Source organism: Mesocricetus auratus, unplaced genomic scaffold (genome assembly GCF_017639785.1).
Source record: "Mesocricetus auratus isolate SY011 unplaced genomic scaffold, BCM_Maur_2.0 Super-Scaffold_100691, whole genome shotgun sequence".
Classification (NCBI taxonomy): Eukaryota; Metazoa; Chordata; class Mammalia; order Rodentia; family Cricetidae; genus Mesocricetus; species Mesocricetus auratus.
In genome coordinates, this window is record NW_024429267.1 from 28,407,395 (window position 1) to 28,423,719 (window position 16,325).

General features: G+C 41.9%; 1 protein-coding gene and 1 pseudogene across 1 annotated transcript; one reads left to right on the forward strand and one right to left on the reverse strand.

The window, feature by feature from the left end:
- Positions 1 to 15,375, forward strand: part of LOC121137481 — a 31,139-nt pseudogene extending 15,764 nt beyond the window's left edge.
- LOC121137482 (S-phase kinase-associated protein 1-like) lies at positions 7,225 to 8,438 on the reverse strand. The gene has a single exon (XM_040739734.1). The coding sequence runs from the start codon at positions 8,375 to 8,377 to the stop codon at positions 7,889 to 7,891; it is 489 nt and encodes a 162-aa protein (XP_040595668.1). The 5' UTR covers positions 8,378 to 8,438; the 3' UTR covers positions 7,225 to 7,888.
- Positions 15,376 to 16,325: the final 950 nt, after the last annotated feature.

Genomic DNA, 16,325 nt, shown 5'->3' on the forward strand with positions numbered 1-16,325 from the left:
CTGCACATTTCCTTTAGTGTATTGTTAAATGTATTTTAACCAGTTTATACCTGTTACTATTTAATGTGGATTTCCTCCTTTTTATACAATGGGTATGTGTACGTTCAGTAAGAGGAAGTAAGAGGAAGATAAAGTGTGGTGTGTGTGTGTGTGTGTGTGTGTGTGTGTGTGTGTTAGTTTTTCCACTTGTGATTACACATGTGCATCACAGCTGGTTAGTCTTATATTTTAAAGTGATTATTTCTGTTGTATAGCAAATCATAGCAGCATAGACTCTAGTTTTCAAATAGGATCAGGAGTTCCTGAAAGAATTTCAAAAATTATTACAATCTGAAATTATTTATCAAGTTTGGCGAAAACAAACACTGAAGCTTTGACAGCATAAGAAATGTATATCCTTGCTGAACTGTTTACAAAGTGAGGTGTGCAAACTATAGTTTTCATGGCTGTATCTTAGATGAATTGCATACTCTTCTCCAAGTCCAGCAGATGTCAGTGTTTCACAGAAGGATTAGTCTGAAGCAGTGAGTTTGTTCACTTTTCTGTGTCCCTTAGTCATTTAATAGTGCAGTGGGAGTCACTCAAGTGGGAGTCAGCTGGAGCCCAACCAAGGCAATCTTCCACCTTTCACAGGGAGCTGGCCTCTGTGGGAAACGATTCATCAAAGTCACAAAGTGAACAGTGAAGCCCAGCCAAGTGTTTTTTTTTCCTAAGGCTTTCCATCCTCAGAAATTGATTAAAAATATGTACCAAAATCATGGAAAACAACAATGTATAATCCAGAATAAAAGCCTCACTTTGCAGGAAAAAGAGACAAACGCTGTTCCATTTGTGTGGGTGTGGGTGTACAGACAACAGTTCAGTTGGGATGAATAAGATACTAGATTCTTAAACTGTATTAGGTGGAACACTCTGAAAACAGCTGGTTGAATATGGAATTACTGGATGTGAAAGCCACCTTTGAAAACCATTTTGCTCTTCATTTGATTCATATGACACCAGTGTTGGTAGTTGTTTAATACCAGTAGAGTAACTCCCATATTCTCTCTGTACACAGCCTTATCCATCGCATTGAACCAAAACCATTAAGTTCTACCTAGGTTGAAAAACACTATTGAGGGATCTATTATCTTTTACATAAATGCATGGGATAATAGACAACTATGGTATTTTCCTTCTGTGTTATGACTAGAGAAAAACCAGAGCAAATAAGGGAACACTTACACAAAGTCATAGAAAGGATGATGTCTATTTTAAGGAAATACCTCAACTTCAACCAGCCCACAACATCTTTTCAACATGTAATTGCTAGGCTCTGGTAGGTCCTTCTTCATGTGATGAGCACCCGTTATACCCCTGCGGACCCAAGTTCCCTGCAGGGGAACTCCTTTAAGCTTCTAAGGTCTTGAAAGTGTCTTTAAAGGAGTCAGTTGTCTGGTGGGCTGCATGGGGATACAAGTTACTGGGGTCTGATTACAAACCAAGGATTAGCCAGTGAGGACCTTCCCGAGCCTTCCTTCAGAGTGCTCAGGGACTGTGGGAATGCTGTGCAGGTTAATACTACATTTTCATTAGGAATGAGTTTGCTTATGTAGGAATATGTTAATGTAGCATTTTTAAATGCCAGCAATGATTTTAGACTGTTTCTGTGTAGTCTCCAAGATGCTTCTCACTTGCCTCAGGCTTTCTCCACCTTGCAGTGGAGTTTATTTTCCTTGGGGATTCAATTTGGCCTCCCATGGCCACTCATGTTCCCCTGGTTTTCCTGTCAAGCTGCCGTGGGCTTCACTGGTGGTTTCTTTCCTAGGCACTGGAGGCACTTTTCCACATAGTCGGCATGTACGCCCCTGCTGGCTTGTTTTCCATCACTATGGTCACCTGACCACATGCCCATTTCTCCAAATCTATGCTTTTCTTATTTCTTTTGGATGTCACAGGCTATTGCTGTCCCTAGTCAAGATCCCTGAAAGTGCTATTCTTCTAGGACCTCCATCCTTAATGTCATCTCCTGGACTTAACCCCTCTGCCAGTGGGAAGCTATTAGCTGCTTTCTGTTTATTGCCTTGGCACTTACATTGCTCCAACCCTTTTACAGTTTAGGTGTTTCCCTACAGTCAACTTCTTGGGTGTGTGTTTAACGGAGCAAGTTGTTAGTCCTTATTGGTACATACCTTTCCCATGCTCTTTGTAGTTCCTTGGGCAGAGCTGACTTTGTATTTATCAAGTTAATAATGGCTGTTTATTGACTTGATTCCACTGAATTTCTGATAGAACATAAAGCTTTGAGAATTGTTTTTTCTACTTCCTCCTTCCTGTCAAGCTAGTTTTAGGGTACATTAAGGGTTTCAAGATAGAGTTTTTTACCCACCAGAAAAAGACATATTGAAGCAGATAACAAGGCCAGCTGGAGTGAAAAAAATCACCCCAATTCAGACCCAGGTGATACTGTTTCATAGCTTAGGTTTTGTAGCAAGTAGAAATTGTTCTGGTGGCACAAGACTCACATCAGGTGAGCTATAAGGCTTCCTCTACTGTAAGTATAGTTACATTTGCTGAGCCAGAGAGACTGCTGGGCTTTCAAGTGTCTGTTAAACATTTGGGTAAAACAAGTGATGGAAGCCAGTGAGCAGTTTCTATTTTGCTAAAGTCTTGAGGCTGAGGAAATGGGCAGGACTATAACTGATTAGGATAATGACTTTGTGAGTTGATCATGTACAAAGTAAGATAGACAGCAAGAAGTCCAAAGGCACTCTTACCCGGCACCTGGAAGAGATGCTCTTCATTACTCTGGTTCTCAACCTTCCTAATGCTTCAAGCCTTTAGTACAGTTCCTCATGTTCTGGTGGCCCCCAACAATAAACTTATTTTGTTGCTACTCCATAACTAATTTTGTTGCTGTTATGAATTGTACTGTAAATATTTGTGTTCCCAATGGTCTTAAGTGAATACTATGACAGAGTCATTTGATTCCCTAAGGTATTGAGACTCTCAGAATGAGAAACACTGCTTTAGAGTAACCCACATTTTAACTAACTCATTAACGATGCTGGTAGCTCTCACATGGCAGGGAAACATTCTCCCAGCCAGGCCTCTAGCCCTTCTCTTCTTTCTTGTGCTACCTCTCCTATCTTATTTGTTTCTCTTTATTATTGTACAGAAGCATATAGTATAAATCCACAGCTTTGCCCTTCTGACACACTCCATTCAGCAGGGTTAAGTTTATTGAGTTGTGCAATGGATCTCTGCCAGGCGATAGTGGTGCACACCTTTAATACCAGTACTCTCACGAAGCAGAGGCAGGCAGATGTCTGTGAGTTCGAGGCCAGCTTGGGCTTCAGAGAGAGTCTCAGGGCAGCAAGAACTATACAGAGAAACCCTGTCTCAAAAAAACCAAGGACCAAAAGCCAAAACCCCAAAAAAAATCACTTGGGGACCTGAAACTGCCCACTGAAAGATGACACACACACCAGATGACCGGCCCCCACATAGTCCTAAGGAACCATGGTTCTCCTTTCCATTTCTGAGTTTGACTTTAGATACATGTGAGTGGGGTTGTACAGTATTTTGTCTTTCTGTGGTTCTCTTATTTATTTCTTGATTGTGTCACACAGAGAAAGAGTTCTAAGAGTCATTAGCTTAGATTGAAGATTTTGTCTTCCTCTTTTTTCTTTCTGTTTTTAGAAAATCACATGACCAGAGGTTACCCAGATTAGAGAAAAAGCATAAGAAAATCATTCACTCATTTCTTCCCACTTCTATTGTCCAGTTTGGGCCCATCTGACTGTGAATATCAGCGAATGTCTCCCAAACTCAGTGTCAAAATAATACTTAGGAATGCTGTTTGGATTAGAGAATACCGCTTCTCTACATTATTTTGCACAGTGGAAACAATCTAATCTCCCCTTCCATATTTATTTTAGTCAATATCTTCTAAGATAGGATGAACTGAAGTTTGATTTTCTGTGCCCTTTAGCCCTAAGGGAGATGCCCAAATCAAGGGCTAGCAATTTTCCTGCTAAGGAGCAGGTAATATTTGGGATTTAGTGGCTGGTACTGCATCTGTTTCATGGACTAACTTTTCCATTTCAATGGAAAAATAAAGTGTGGCTGGGTTCAAGGGAAACTTTATAGCTGTATTTGACTGGCAGGATTGGGTATCTATTCACACAATACAATCATTTGTTAAAAAAATAGAGATAATTGTATAGCTTTTCCCTAACACACACACAGACACACACCATATGTACACAGAATTGGTTCTCCTATTTCCACTTTGGTTCTTGGTAACTAATTTGGTAATTTTCATGTATGGTGATGGTTTTTGTTCATAGGGATAGCCGTGATGGTCATGATGTCTAATAAAATAATGTCAGGTAATTGCTACCTGTTCCCTGTTATCTTACTATTTGAGGTATATTTTCTAGATGAGGTGTTGGTCAAGGTATAATTAAGTTTTTAAAAAAATTATTTATTAGAAACAAGGTTGCTACACATGTCAATTCCAGGTCCCTTTCCCTTTCCCTCCCCTCCTCCCACGCCCTCCCACCAACCCCTCCAATATCCCCTCATTTCCCCAGGGAGGGTGAGGCCCTCCATGGGGGTGTCCATAGTCTGTCATTTCATCCAGGACAGGGCCTAGACCCTCCCCCAAGAGTCCAGGGTGAGAGTACATCTCTCATTGTTGGGTAGGTGCCCAAAGTCCATTTGTATACCCGGGATAAATACTGATCTACTACTCAAGGCTCAATAGATTACCTAGGCCTCCTCACTGACATCCACATTCAGGGGGTCTTTATCAGTCTCATGCTGGATTCCCAGCCATCAGTCTGGGATTCAAGAGCTAACCCTTGTCAGGTCAGCTGTTTCTGGGGGTTATATAATTAAGTTTTTAAGTACTTAAGAAAATAGCTAACATGATTTGAAGTATGTCTCCTGGTGAAGACTAAAAATATTTTAGAGTACACACACACACATACACACACACAATCTTATTTAAAAAATAGCTGTGCCCTGTTTTTGCATTAATTTTGCCCAGGAGGATGTGAAAAGGCATCAAACTACCCCAGATGTAGCACTAACAACAACCAAAGTGAGGATTCCACCCTAGTCCAATGTGGTAAACCATTGCGCTTGTTTCTTAGGCTTGCTTATAAGAACATGGGTAAGGCGTTAGTTATAGGAGAGTGGGTGGACCCTAAAACAGCTACATCACTGCAAAGTCCCACTCCATCATGAATGATGATGTCATGAAAGTTGTGTCATGGATTCCCACTTTGTGTTAATCTTCCTCTTTTTTTTTTGTTTTTTTGTTTTTTTGTTTTTCGAGACAGGGTTTCCCTGTGGCGTTGGAGGCTGTCCTGGAACTCGCTCGGTAGACCAGGCTGGTCTCGAACTCACAGTGATCCGCCTGCCTCTGCCTCCCAAGTGCTGGGATTAAAGGCGTGCGCCACCAACGCCCGGCTAATCTTCCTCTTTTTATATGCTGTAGCATCTCCCAAGAGCACTCATAGCTGGTTTGTGGGAACAAGTGATGTCTGGGATCCCAGATGAGGATCCTGTGGTGTCCTTCACTTTTTTCTATTGGGGGTGGGATTCATAGCTCAGCTACCATCACCATAGACCTAGCTTTCATTATGTTTTTGTTCCTACTTTGTTAACATGGCTGTGGGCCAAAGTTTTCTGTACTATTTACTCCATTATAGCACTAGGACAGTAATTTTATGTCTAGATAAAACAAAAATGAATTCAGCAGTATTTAATCATAAAGATGAGACATGAAGTAAAAACTAAAATAATCCAACTTCCCATGCCCAGAACTAACCACTGATAATAACCATGTGTAAATCTGTTTGTTAGTTTCCACTAGCCTCACAGTTTTTCATTTTTCACTCTAACACGTGGACACATTAGAAACCAGAGGATGCTGAAGTGTTAAAATTCAGGATCACCATGCAGCACCCACATTGCTGCCCAGCAGCCCGTCTAGCTGCCATTCTGCTGACACCAGAGACATCCTCTCCCTACTCCTACCTCTCGTAGGTCTGTGAATGGCCAGTGTTCCCTGGTTACTACCTAAGCACTGTCAGCCCCCTAACTGTCCCCTTTATTGAACTTCTTCCCTTTTTCCAGTTTGTGTGTCGTCTGTCCACACTGTGGCCCAAGCCTGACAATGCTGTATTCAGTGTTTAGGATCCTGCTTCCACGGCGGATTTTGTAGAATAGTCTTTGTTGGCTTTATCCTCCAGCAGAAGCTTCCATTTTCCCCAGCATTGGAGTCTCAGTGTCACTGGCTATATGACTTTGTCAGATTATATCATGGTTTTCCCATTTTGGAAAAAGCAGGTGATAATGTGTTTTGTGGGGTTTGTGGGCAGGCGTTGTGAATTGGATAGCACAGCTGAAAGTAAGCATCAAGGACTAATACCTTTATTCTTCCTCTTCTTAGAAACAGACACTTCCCAGAGGGTCCTCTGTAAAAGGAAAGCTGGTTTATAACCAGAATGCTTTCCCATTGCATCTGTGCAGGGTCACAATTGCCTAGAATCTGCATGGTTCATGCTCTGCCCCTGAATGTAGCATCTCTTGTGGATGGCTCCTGCCTGCACATTTCCAGCTGACAGCAGATGGCAGTGGAGAGTTAGGATTGCTCTTGGAAAGGGTTTGGGCTGATTTAAAAAAAAAAAAAAAACCTAAATAACTCTTTTAAGGAAAAAAAACAACCTTCCAGAGCCAACAGAGAGTAGGCATTTTCATATCTATAAGTATAAGATAAGCCTGCGTTTACTGAATACTGGGTTTTGACATGCGTCCTTTATGTATTTACTTAGTCTCTCTGTAAAGTTGGTAGTATTGGTCCCATCTTAAGAAGTTGGGTTTTAAAGAGAGCTTCAGCTACTTAGAAGGTTCTTAGCTACACATGGTTGTTGTGGAAGTCAAACCAGGGGTCCATCTGGAAGCCAGTACATTTGGCTGGTTGCTAGACTATCTTCTAGGCCCTTGCCTTCACGCAGAAGGTTGACATTTAAGAGTAGAAGTTTGCATTTCTTTTTTTTTTTTTTTACTACCTATTGTATTACTTTTTATTGAAACGCATCTTGCATTTAGTAAGGCTGTTTTCTGGGTTTTGCAGTACACTTTAATGTTAAAGATTAAATTATTTTTTACATGCAAGTAGTGTCTTTCCCCAAGTGGGAACAATGATGATTAAAAAGATGACATACCACATGAAGTAAGTGTCTTTTTTAATTGAAAAGCAAAGAAAATATCTAGTTACAGCCCCTCCAAAACCAAACTGGGTAGAGTAAACTACATATCTAGCAACATATTAAAAATTAAAGAAGAAAAAACAAGTCCTCAGATCTAATTAAGAGAGCCCAACTGTGTACAAGTTTACCAGCAGCAGAGAGGCTGAAAGATATCCTAATCCTGACAACCCCATTCACAACATTAACTTCAAGTTGCTGTGTTCCAGTTTCCGACTCCATGAACAAAGATCATGTTTTGTTAATTCTATTTCAGCATACTTCTCATAAGTTGTTTTATTTACAATGCCAACTTAGAAAGGCTCACTGAAATTAACTGGACAATGAACTAGGCAGAAATTGCTTTACAGAAAGAGGGAAAGCCCAAAATGCCACTTTCCACAGAGAACCCAAAGTTCAGCTTTATTCAGAGTAATGAGAAAAACAAAACAAAAAACAAAACAAAAAAAAACCTTCTGCTCATAGAAGAAACTCAGCCATAGGTCAGATCTGTACTGGAACTACACATGCAATGAGGACAAGGCTGTGTTTGTCTACTGTTTTCTAATATTAACAATTATAAACAAAGCAGTGCAACTAGCATTTAGAACAACCCTTCTAGTGTTACAGCGTCAGGCACAGTATTTTCACTTCTCTTCACACCACTGGTTCTCTTTGCGTACCTGGGCCTCTTCTTCTTCAGTAAAGTCGTTTTTTATATTGAAGGTTTTACGAATCTCAGGAGTTTTCCCTTTAATCATATTGGCCACAGTCTTGCACGTGACATCAAGCAAACCTTTGATGTCTAAGTAGTTTGCAGCCAGAATAAGTTCAAAAAGTGTTCCTTGGTCAACTTTCAGGAATTCTTGGTCCCAAACAGGAATATCATCTGTCCGCTTTTCTTTGTTCTCATCATCCTCAGGAGGAGGAGGGTCATCCTTGTGATGGGTGCACCACTGAATGACCTTTTTTAGAATTGCTGCATTAACATTTGGTAAAGGAACAGGATCATCATCTCCCTCATCATCCATTCCCAAATCTTCCAGCATGGTCTTGATGGTCACAGATTGTTTGGCAATTTCTACATCAACTTCAAATATCTCTCCATCAGAACTCTGCAACTTGATCGAAGGCATAGTGCTCGGCGAGGCTGACGGGCAGCGCTCCGACACGATGAGAAATACCGAAGACAAGGCCACTACCAGAAGTTTGCATTTCTAGTTCCGTGTGCCATGTGATAAAAATTCACAAGGAGTCCTGTGGAATGTAGGGTCCCCTTCTTATCCAGGACCTTCCTTGTGTTCAACAACTTTTCATCTCAGAGGCAGCCACTTCTCTGTGTCCTTCCCAAGATGGACGCACCGGAATGCACAGATATCGTAGAGAGAAGGGCAGCTATCTTCACCTTAGTTTGACTTTGCTAGGGTGGAGGTTGCTGTGTGGAAATACTCAGCAGTTGGTACCTTATGAGCTTCAGGTTTCTTCCGTGTTTCAGCTTTTCATAGAAGAGTCTAAATTCCTGTCTCCTTTGACTATAGAGTAGGGTTAGGGCACAGAGAGGATATCCTCAAGGTTTACTTAAGAGAAATGATTTGACAGAAGCACAGAAATTCTTCCCATCAAGGCTACATGTAAGGGACAAATGTACCAAACTGGGAGAAGAGAAGGTAGGTGCTTTGGAAATGACCCATAACGGGTAATGACATTAATGGCCCAGGGATTTTGAGCTGGGTAGCTGTCCTAGTTCTCTGGCTGCTACACTCAGTAGTGTTTTCTTTCTTAAGAAATAGCCTCCATTTCTACCCACTATCCATATATTCATGGTCTAATTCTTTGTTCATAGGAAAAAAGATCTGCAAACCTCAGTGGGTGGGTGCCCTCTGAATTCTGATCTGGTCTGTGACTACTTCTTTCATTTAAACACATAGTGTTCATGGGGTGGAGGCAAGCCTCACACTTATAATATCCTTAGTTTTGAATACAAGGCATAGATAGGCTTCTTATGCTGTGATACACTGGTCAGCAGAGTGCTCAGTTACACCCAGGAATGCATTGTACCTGGTGTTGTGTGCTTGGCCCAGCGCTCTGGTGATGAAAGTCGATTCTGTATTTTGATGTACATTGGTGCCCATGTCAAAGCAAAGATTTTGTAGTAACAATGATGAAATGAGTAGTCAGAGGTCATCCTGTATTCAGATGTGTATGATTCTACACTGAGATTCCCAGTGTCCAAAACATGTTGGGACAGAATGAAAATACACTTATGATGAAATTATTTTTTAAATTACTGGTTTCTATTAGGCAATTTAGTTGTTGATTAATTCTTCATGGGTTTCCAGGTTTCTTTTTTTTTCTTAAAAATTTATCATGTGTGTGTGTGTGTGTGTGTGTGTGTGTGTGTGTGTGTGTGTTGTGGAGTCAGAGGACAATTTTAGGGAGTCAGTTTTCTCTTTCTGCCATGTGATTTGTTGGCAGGCACCTTTAACCACTAAACCATGTTGCTGGCCCAGAAAAATACATTTTTTCAAAACCATTTATACGTATAATCAGAAGATGACTATATCTTATTGTAACACATAATTGGTTTGGTTTATTACCTCTTGTGTTCTGCATTGTTTTTCTGTGAGGAGTAAGCATTGTTCAGCAGTCTGCTCTAACACAACTGTGATGGGTTCAAAGTACTGATTTCTGAGTCTATCACAAGAGCTGCTGTCATGAGTTACTGACCCTGCCTTTTGTTTTGGGATTTCAGGTTCTTTGTGATATGGGTGCAGTTGATGGATGTGCCTGTGTTAAGTTGACATTTCATATTAATAGTTCAGGGAAGCTTTACATCATAATATGCTTATTCATTCAAGGTTTTAGGTGAAGGTGGTTTTGATTAATGTTTCATAGTTAAATACACAGTATTGCTAAGACTCAACCCAGCAGCCTGCCCAAAAGCCTGCACCGTCCATCTTTCAGTAAAATGTTGTGAAGTTCTTCCTACACACACACACACACACACACACACACACAGCCTCACCTATGTTAAGAATTCTACAAAAATTTCTAGGTTTATGTGATTGTGGAGAGTTGGAATGCTGCAGGTCTGTAACTAAATTATTATGAGCTATCTTTAGCACATCTGTAGCAATTCATTGCCCAGCTTTGTGTTATATCCAGCATCCTTGTCATTACCAGGTGAAATCCTTTTGTGATGTGTTCACAAATCACTAATTCCCACCAACCCAAAGGCTAAGAATGCCACCAGATGCTACCTGAAGCTTATAACTGTAATTCCCTTGCCTTGCTGTCACTGACCTGTGGTGTTCCCGCCATGTATTTGAAGAGTGTCTTCATTTATGACTTTTTTTCTGTAAGTATAAAAACTTCACAAAACTGTTACCACTCTGGGTCTTGGTGTTTGGAATAACCTGAATCCATGCTCCTGGCTCATGATCACCAATATTTGGCTTTAGAATAATTTACCCCTTATCCCTTTTGAGGTGAGAGCTGTGTTCTTACACTGCCATGGCCTCTAACGTAGTTGGCCTGTGGCTGTTTCTTGCACTCCTTTGCTCAGCTACACTTACCTGTTAGCGTGGGAACAGTGTAGCTGCTGACTCTTACCCTCCCGGGATAGCTTCCTCTTTGAACTGAATGACCTAAGAGTTCTTGGAGCTCTCTGGATGGCTTCTCATGTGTGCCATGAAGAGCAGTCTGCCCCCTCCTGCCTGCCTGGAGATGCAGCACTTTTACTCACCCCTTTATTCCTAACGCTGGGCATTGGTGGATACTTATTTACCTTTTCTAGTAAATAAGCATAGCCAGTTATCCACGTATATATTGTCTACAGCTGCTTTCACAGTACATAACTGACTGCGGCCCACAGTGTCGCATAGCCTAAATGATTTACTATAGGGTCCTTTACAGAAAACAAAACTCAACAACTAACTCTAGTTCTTTACCTGCACTTTCCTCAGTGTCTCGCTCCCTCTTTGCCTGAGCCCTGGGGAAGAAAGAGCAGGAATGGGTTCTAAGGGAAGACTGGAGTAAGTGGGTGTGCTTGATTTCACTGGGAGTTCCCAAGGAACTCCATCCCTTTCAGTGCCTCGGACTTCTTCATTCACAAGAGGAAGTCTCACAATAAGTGTGATTATCATAGACGGTACTTAACCATAGAGTTCATAAGCTTTATCTAATTTAATGTTTGTGACCAGTGGGGGACCAAGCAGATTTGCAGGTGGTAATGTTGAAATCCAGACTGGAAAGTGACACCCTCGATCCCACAGCTAGGAAGGAGCATGGTCCTTGCACCTTACCAGCTACCTTCAGAGGTAGCTGCTGTTTCAGGGCAGCACCAAACAATGGGAAAAAAAGAAAGTTTGCAAACAAACACAGGGTGTAAGGCTGGGGCAAAGGTAAGAGTTACAGTTTTGAATGCAAGAAAGCTATGAAACTGCACCTCCCCCAAGAATAAACAAACAATAAACTATGACTGTGCAGAAGGATTTAGTGATCCCCAGAGACCTCTTCCTGAAGTTCCTGTTGCAATCCTGATGAGTGGAGCTCTTTGGCTGTCCTAGTTACATTCTGCTCCAGTAGAGCTTGTGAAGCAAGAGCCTGAGGGGTTAAACAAAAGCAGGATTGTGGGCTGTGCTGATACCATTGTCCTCTGTTAATGAGACTCTGGTGACTATAAACAGTACCATGCCTGAGCTGCAGGAAGAATATGTGTGAAGAAGGAAGGCTTTTCTCTTTTTCCTACAGAATTTTGACTTTGTGGTACATTAGGGTGTGTCTAGGGTCACACTCTAGTGTGTATGGCATGGAAAGCTTGCTGAGCCCATGCCTGATTTTCTTGTCCCCATTTCTTCATCATTGGGGAAAGGGGGTGTCTAGAAGTAGTGTTATGGTGTGCGAATATTCCCAGAGGTGTGTGTGTGTGTGTGTGTGTGTGTGTGAGTGTGTTTGAGTGTGCACCTGCGTGTGTGTTTCAGGTAGGGAAGAGGAGAGAAGGGAATAAAGGTTGGTGGCTAGGCACAGGAGGAACTGACATCACAGATGGATGAAGTCAAGTGAGGAATACATTATGTTTCCAGAAAAACACTCAGATTCACCAGATAGCAGAAGTGGGAGCCTACCAGAAAAGACTTCCTAAGTAACTACTGGAACTAGGGGCCACAGCCCACGAATGGCAGAAGGGTGTTGGGTGGTGATAATCCTATGGGCAGGGACCCCACAGCCAAAGTCCTAAGTAGAATGCCAGGACCCCTGAAGGGTGGTTTCAGATCCCTGAGTTACTCAGCAGTCCAAAGGCCATTCTCACTTCTGCTTAACAGCTCTCAAATTCACATCAAACTAACAGGCATATGGAGACAAACTTCCTCGCTTTGTCCCATAATGTTATTTCTTTAATGCAAATATATGTATTTAGAGTTATTAAAGTGGGGATGTCATACCAGGATTGATCTATCTGAAGATAATGTACTCGTCTTTCAGGGTCTTTGTGCTCTGGAAGTCTATTAAAATTCAAGCATGAAGGATGGCCTGAAAAAAGTTATGGCCTGCAAGGAAATTTGCTGTCCAGCGGAGTTGACAGAGACATACACACTCAGCTCTACGAGGTAGACTCCAGGGAGAGCAGCAGACCAAGCACAGGGAGGAACAGGGCAGTGGCAGCAAGCTTGACTGCAGCCTGAGGGCTGAGGATGGCTTTTCTTGCCTGTTTCTTTTCTCCATTCTCTTCTTCCACCAGCGTAAATGTGGCAGCTCCAAAATTCTGCCTTCTCTCCTTAGGAGTTGGCCCTGGTAGATGTCCCAGCTGCTCTGTTGCCTTCCCTTTTTGTTGCTTGACTGTTATAGTTTTTCTTATGTTATCTAGTATGCCACATGAGATGTAACCTCTTCAATTTAACGTGTATTTGTGTTGTCTGTGAGCACAATGTCATATCACAGACCTCTAGGACTTTTCCATCTTGCATGACTAAAATGCTGAATGCTGTATTTATCAAAAACATCTTCCTCAGGCCTCTGGCAAATGACATTCTACTTTCATTCTACTTTCTGTTTATAAAAGTTTTACTACTCTAGATACATGTAAGTGGAATCATATAGTGCACATGTTTATATGATTTTTTTCATTTTACATAGTAGTGTCCTCACAGTTCATCCTTGTCCACTATTACAAAATTTTCTTCCATTTTCTGACAGATTACTATGTTACCATATGTATGCTTCATGGGTTTTGCTTTTTGTTTTGTTTATTTTGATCAGTTAGTTACTGTGTTAGACATTTAGGATATTCTACCTTTTGGCTATTGTATACAGTTCTAAAATGAAAATGGAAGTATGTAAAGATCCTCTAAGATCTTGTTTTAATTTTTGTGGATAATCCATAGGAGTAGGACTGCTAGATTTTATGATAGTTCTACTTTTAATTTTGTGACAAATCTGCACACCTTTTAAGGGCGTCTGTGGCTCGTGCTGGAGAGAGCTGGTCTGTCGTCTTACTCTCTACCCCGTTCTTCCTTCTCCAGGAAACAGAAGTGCTGCCTGCTGCTTCTTCAGCACACTGCTCCTGCTAACCCCCTTTTGGCTTCCAGGATATAACCTGACTCTTAACTTGTTCTTAAAGATCCATGTCAAATCAAAATATCCCATGACCTGGTCTTGTCACCTAGCTAGATTTATTTACTCTCTGCTGGAGTCTCTAGAGCTCCTATCTCTGTTGTTTGGGACAGTTGATAGAGATGTTGTCTTGACCTTGGCCTGAATTTTTGTTTTAACTGAACTGTCATCCCTTGAAGGCAGGGACTCTGTCTCTTCTGAGGACTTTGCAAAATATGTTTCTTACCATGGAGAGGCAGAAGTCATAGAAACGGTATGCGTGTTACAGGTTTAGAAGACAGGAGCTTTAAGTCAGTTGCTCTGGAAACATAAAGAGGACCCTAGGGAGTAAGGTCCAAGTGCACAGACACTGTTCATCCCTATAGAGATAAATGGATGGGATGGGGAGAGAGAAAAGGTCAGTGTCACCACCATTCTTAGCAAGCAGGGCTTGTAATAGACAGGCAGACTTGGAGGTTGGATCTGACTGCACCTGAGCTGTTCAGTGTGGGATGTTGGCGGGTAGGGTGAACATGCCAGGAACAGGAAGTGGAGTTGACCTCATAGGAAGTCAGCAGCTGCTTGAAGCAGGGGCCAGTCTAGCTGGCAATCTGAATAACACTGCTTCTAGCACCTTGTGATGGAGAGTCCTTGGCTTCCAACCATAGTATGCCTAGCCAGCAGTGCTGTCTGAGTGGTTAGCCCACAGCGAAGATGACAGGCTGAGCCTCCCCTTGCCTGTCAATGGGAGGAAAAGGAAGAGGAGTGGGCTTCTCAGTACTCTTAGGAGCTATAAGAAGAGCTCCATCCTTCCTGCTTTTCCCTTACCCTCTCACACCTCTCCATCTGTCATTATCCAGGCTACTGCCTTCCAAACTGGACAGTGTATAGAATGAGATGCATGCTAAAATTAAAGGAGGTTCTGAGGCTCTGCCCATGGAGAACTCTCTGGCTGGTGTGGACAGGACTAGCAATCTGCCATATCTATAGAGGCCCATGAGGAACTGCTGAAGGATGGATGCAGGACTAACTAAGTAGCTGGAGAATTAGCTCCTTTGTCCAACTTGATTTTTCATAATTTCACAAAGGTCATGTCTTTCTTTAGAAATCAGAAAAAGGATTATTGTTATAAGAAATAAAACGCAGCTGCTATCCTGAAGTGATCTTGCAATAACCATTGATACTCCATGTACATTCCTATTTCCACAGGTGGACTTGACCTCATCTTCTTGCCAGGCCTTGGGTTTGACAAAGATGGCAACCGGCTAGGGCAGGGCAAGGGCTACTATGACACCTACTTGAAGTGCTGTGTGCATCATCAGGAAGTGAAGCCCTACACCTTGGCTTTGGCTTTGAAAGAGCAGATCTGTCTCCAGGTCCCAGTGGATGAGCACGACATGAAGGTAGATGAAGTCCTTTATGAAGACTACCCAGCATCTTAAGTTGTATGAGGACAGTCACCCTCACTGTTGTACACCAGTATGAAGAAAATCTGTGTATTTTCATCTTGTCAAAAATGAGTCAACATGGCATATTAAAGTGAGTATGTATTGTGATTCTTTAGTGTAAATATAAAATATCTAACACAAAACCATCTTTAGAAATCAGTAGAAGTGTGCATACCAGGATATTAATTCAAATGGAGGCAAAAGCTGTATGGCTTTCAGCTTAGCTTCCTTATGTTAAGATGGTAAATTGACCTTTCTGCCTTGCAGTTTAAATTAAATATTTATGAGTATTAGAGAAACATAGAAATTGGGGCTGACGGCTCTATTCCCTAATGTCCAGCCATAGACCTGATTGCTCTGGCATATGGAGACTCACCTGTTATTAATTAGTTTGACAGTTGGTATGGATAAAATATTCCCCAAGAATAATATACCACCTAATCATGACTTCAGTTACTCATCTCAAAGTTTAATGTGCGATACTTTGTAGCTCCATAAGGGGAACCTTTGGTGGTTTACATACTTTGATTCGGTTGATTGGTCTCTGGCCCTTAGGACTTTAAGATCTGATATACGTTGGGAATCATTTCTGTTGGTTCGTTGATTCCATTTGGAAATGGAAGCTGCCATGGGCTGGACATTGCCAGATGGCCTCACAGCCAGAGAGAGGTGATTTTGTTGCAGGGAAGACTTGGTTATCACAAGATACTCAGGGGTCTTCCTGGCCGTGACTATTTACTTAGGTCCACCCGCAGCCTGTCACTGGCTCCTGCTGGCATTGCCTCTGGGATGCCTTCTACATCTGTTCTCCCCTTCCTCTCATCTTGCTGCTATTTTCTTCAGCCCGCAGCATTTCTCAGCTGAAGTAGGCCGCTTCATGCTCAGCTTCTTTTGCCTGCAATTTATTTCAGGGATGATATGATAAGATGTGAACCTAAGGCGGGCTCTCCCAGTTGGAATATTTTGGAGACTTGGTAACAGTTAGATGCCTTCTACTGTGGAAGAAACCTCTTGTAAGTTTCTCCTACCCTTCTTCTGTCATCTT

What these genes read in the sequence shown, in the direction of transcription:
- LOC121137482 (XM_040739734.1), bottom strand. Translation starts at nt 8,377, where the DNA reads ATGCCTTCGATCAAGTTGCAGAGTTCTGATGGAGAGATATTTGAAGTT.